The sequence below is a fragment of the Octopus bimaculoides genome, chromosome 1 (genome assembly GCF_001194135.2).
Source record: "Octopus bimaculoides isolate UCB-OBI-ISO-001 chromosome 1, ASM119413v2, whole genome shotgun sequence".
Taxonomy (NCBI): domain Eukaryota; kingdom Metazoa; phylum Mollusca; class Cephalopoda; order Octopoda; family Octopodidae; genus Octopus; species Octopus bimaculoides.
Window position 1 is genome coordinate 54,638,324 of NC_068981.1, and position 3,288 is coordinate 54,641,611.

The 3,288-nt window shown below is 37.1% G+C and overlaps 1 protein-coding gene across 1 annotated transcript in view; it reads left to right on the forward strand.

The window, feature by feature from the left end:
- LOC106876271 (uncharacterized) overlaps positions 1-3,288 on the forward strand; it is a 35,048-nt gene that overhangs the window by 30,191 nt on the left and 1,569 nt on the right. Inside the window, exons 2-4 of the mRNA XM_014924761.2 lie at positions 468-703; positions 1,335-1,450; positions 2,334-2,454. Of these exons, the coding sequence (XP_014780247.1) occupies positions 468-703; positions 1,335-1,450; positions 2,334-2,454 (473 nt within the window). The remainder of the gene's footprint in view (positions 1-467; positions 704-1,334; positions 1,451-2,333; positions 2,455-3,288) is intronic.

Below are 3,288 nucleotides of genomic sequence, written 5' to 3' on the forward strand. Positions count from 1 at the left end.
TCTCTCTCTCTCTCTCTCTCTCTCTCTCTTTCTCTCTTAAAAACACATATCACTTAGAGAGAGAGAGAGAGAGAGAAAGCGAGTGCCTGCTGTCTGCTACCTGCTGACTAAGCCCTTTCCCTCTTTCTTTACGGAAATTGCCGAATTGATGTAAACAAAGACATGTTGACCAGCTGGTTGACCAGCTGACTACTGGTTGACAATCAGCAGGTACTGGTTGACAAATAGCGCACTACTATCGAATGATCGCCCAGAAAATATCTTATACTTTAAGATTGTGTACTGAGAGATCCACAATTTTGCTCATTTGAAACATTCAGTATCGCACTGCACAGTCAGTAGCTTCATAAAAAGTAACGGATTATAAAAAGAAATTCCAATAAGTTCGAATAATTTGTTTTCTATTAAAATCTTTTGGCAACGTAGTTTAAAATTTACACATGTGTCCTACAATCGTATTTTGACAGATCTCTGTAGAAAGGTCTCACTACCGTGTCCTGCAGGTGAAAGATTCAGAGATGCAGTCACATGTCGGGAATACTATGAATGTGGATATGACGGTCAGTTTTTAATCAAGCGACTTTGTCCCGGAAGAAAAGAGTTTGACTCTAAACGTGGTTTCTGTGTTGTCAGTTCATCATTTAAATGTGAAACTCCAGTAAGATGTCCAAATCTATCTTGGTCAAATAATCTAATCCCAGCGGTAAGGTATATATTTATATATAAATTTACAATATTAAAATGATTTTCATTGCTTAGTGGAAGCCTTTTTGAATGCTGTACGGAAATATGAAATTTGATAGAATATAATATTTCACATGATTTTCCTTGGCTGCTAGATGAAAATATTTAAACAAAATATTAATTTCGTCTAACTCGGCACCAGACCGAATTTTAGCTATGTATTACTTATAACTTGTGAAAGCGCATGGTTCGGTGGTTAGGGCGTCGGACTCACAATCATGAGATAGTGAGTTCGATCCCTGGACCGGGTTGTGCGTGTTGTGTTTTTGAGCAAGATACTTTCTTTCATGTTGCTCGAGTTCACTCAGCTGTAGAAATGAGTTGCAACGTCACTGGTGCCAAGCTGTATTGGCCTTTGCCTTTCCATTGGATAACATCCATGACGTAGAGAGGGAAGGCTGGTATGCATGGGCGACTGCTGGTCTTCCATAAACAACCTTGCCCAGACTTGTGCCTCGGAGGGTAACTTTCTAGGTGCAATCCCATGGTCATTCATGAACGAAGGGGGTCTTTGATTTTTTTCAACCGTATCTCTACATCATGAAACTTTAAATCCATTCATGTACTTTTGATATCGTTGTAATTTCTAGGAGAATTCCTTCCCGACTGACTACGTAGTGGGTGGTGTACTTGGATCTCTTGCACTTGTTACCCTGTCAATTCTGATAGTTGCATGTATAAGAAAATGGCAGATAAGAAAAAAAAGGTAAGAATGGAATCTAAAAAAATGTCTTGTACCTAAAACTTTTTTCTGTGTATTTCACCCTTATAACATTCACTCTCGATTTTCGCCCACATATAACAGAAAAGGAGTGTAGTATGTTGCAATTTATTGCAAAACATTAACAACATTGTATTAATTTGTCATTATTATAAAGAAACTTTCGACCTAAAAAATAATATGATACATGGGTATCAATCTAAACCATTTTCTAACTGGTTTTGATAAGCAATGAAATCGTATTTCGATAGCTGTGTGAATAGTTTTGCTCATAGATATTGTCCTTTTTTTCAATTGCTTCATAATCGGCAACGAGAAACTGGGACTAATAATTCCGGAAGGTCCAGCTCCTAATGAAATGTAGAAATATATGTGGAAATCAATCAAGTGATAGAGCGGAAGTGGTTAAGAAAAATGCATTTCAAGTTACTAATCCTTGAAAATTCGTTCTTTATGCGTTTGACTGAACCCTTTTGGTAAGAGTGGGTGTATACGTGAATGAACGTTAGGATATGTGTGTGTGCACTTCGTGTTGGTAGCAATATACAGTGTTACAGATTGATAATGTGATGGTGGGTGCAACAGCTGGTGCGTCACTTCAATTGTCGACCGCACAAGTGGGCGGTAATTTGGAAGTTATTGTACCACGGTAGCCCATTACATGTTGGCACAGATCTTCGATCGATCCCAGAACTTGACTGATAAAACCCAAAGTTAACCTCAATGTGATTTGAATTCGTTATATAATGAACTAGAAAAAACACCGCAAGGTGCTTTAACGGTTCTGCCAACACACCACCCCTTCTAAAAAAATTTTTAATAATAAAAATTTATACAAAATATTTAACTCATTAATTATTTATTTCAGCCGTCGACGAATTCAACTACGGAAAAATCTTCGTAGCAGGCGTATGGTACCAGTTTTTGATAGTTCCGATTATTTTCACGACAAGATGGCTCAAATGTACGAAAGAATAAGTAGTAGCCACGTAAGTTTCGAGTGACCAATTGATTTATTTTAACAGTTTTATAGTCATTACAATATGTAAAGCAGGGATCATAATGATAACCCACGTCATAAAGTAGATAACACTAGATGATAACATTATTACACATAAAAAGGTCTCAAAATTACCACAAAAGCTCGACTTTGCAATCCCTAGTGATCTTTTATGGTGAATTTTATGTATAACATTATGGAAACTGCGTACCACGCTTCATTTTCAGAGCCTGGAAATACTTCAGCTTTTACCAGCAGTTTACAAAGTTCAGTCCAACCTACATTGGAGCACAGATCCATGGCGGTGCTTTTGCTACATACATACAAGCGTGGATGTATATAAATGAAGGCACCTGAGGTTCTTAGGAAAGATTTGCTCACCAACGTGTCTCACTGATACGCTGTTTCATTTCTTTCTCTTCTTGAATGGTTTCTGCGCTTTTGAACAATCCAGATACATACCTCTTCCTCCGACAGGCTCGCTTGACATACTCATCCCTCTTCTAGTCTTCATTATATGCCTAGCTCCCAGATCTCTCACCAAAACCTTATATGTATATATGTAACACAAATTATCCTCATGCGCACGTAAAACAACGAGAATCAAAAGGATGATGTACATTTTCATCCCTAACACTGTCCTACAGATTTGAACGTGAATTTGTTAAACGTTTTTGTATTTCACCTTCAGAGAACAGTTTTGAAAGAAGTTTTTTGAAGGCGAAATACGAGAGCATTTACGTAATATATTCACTTTGAAATCTGCTGGAACGTATTGAAAATGTATATGAACATAACATGCGAATATATATATATATATATA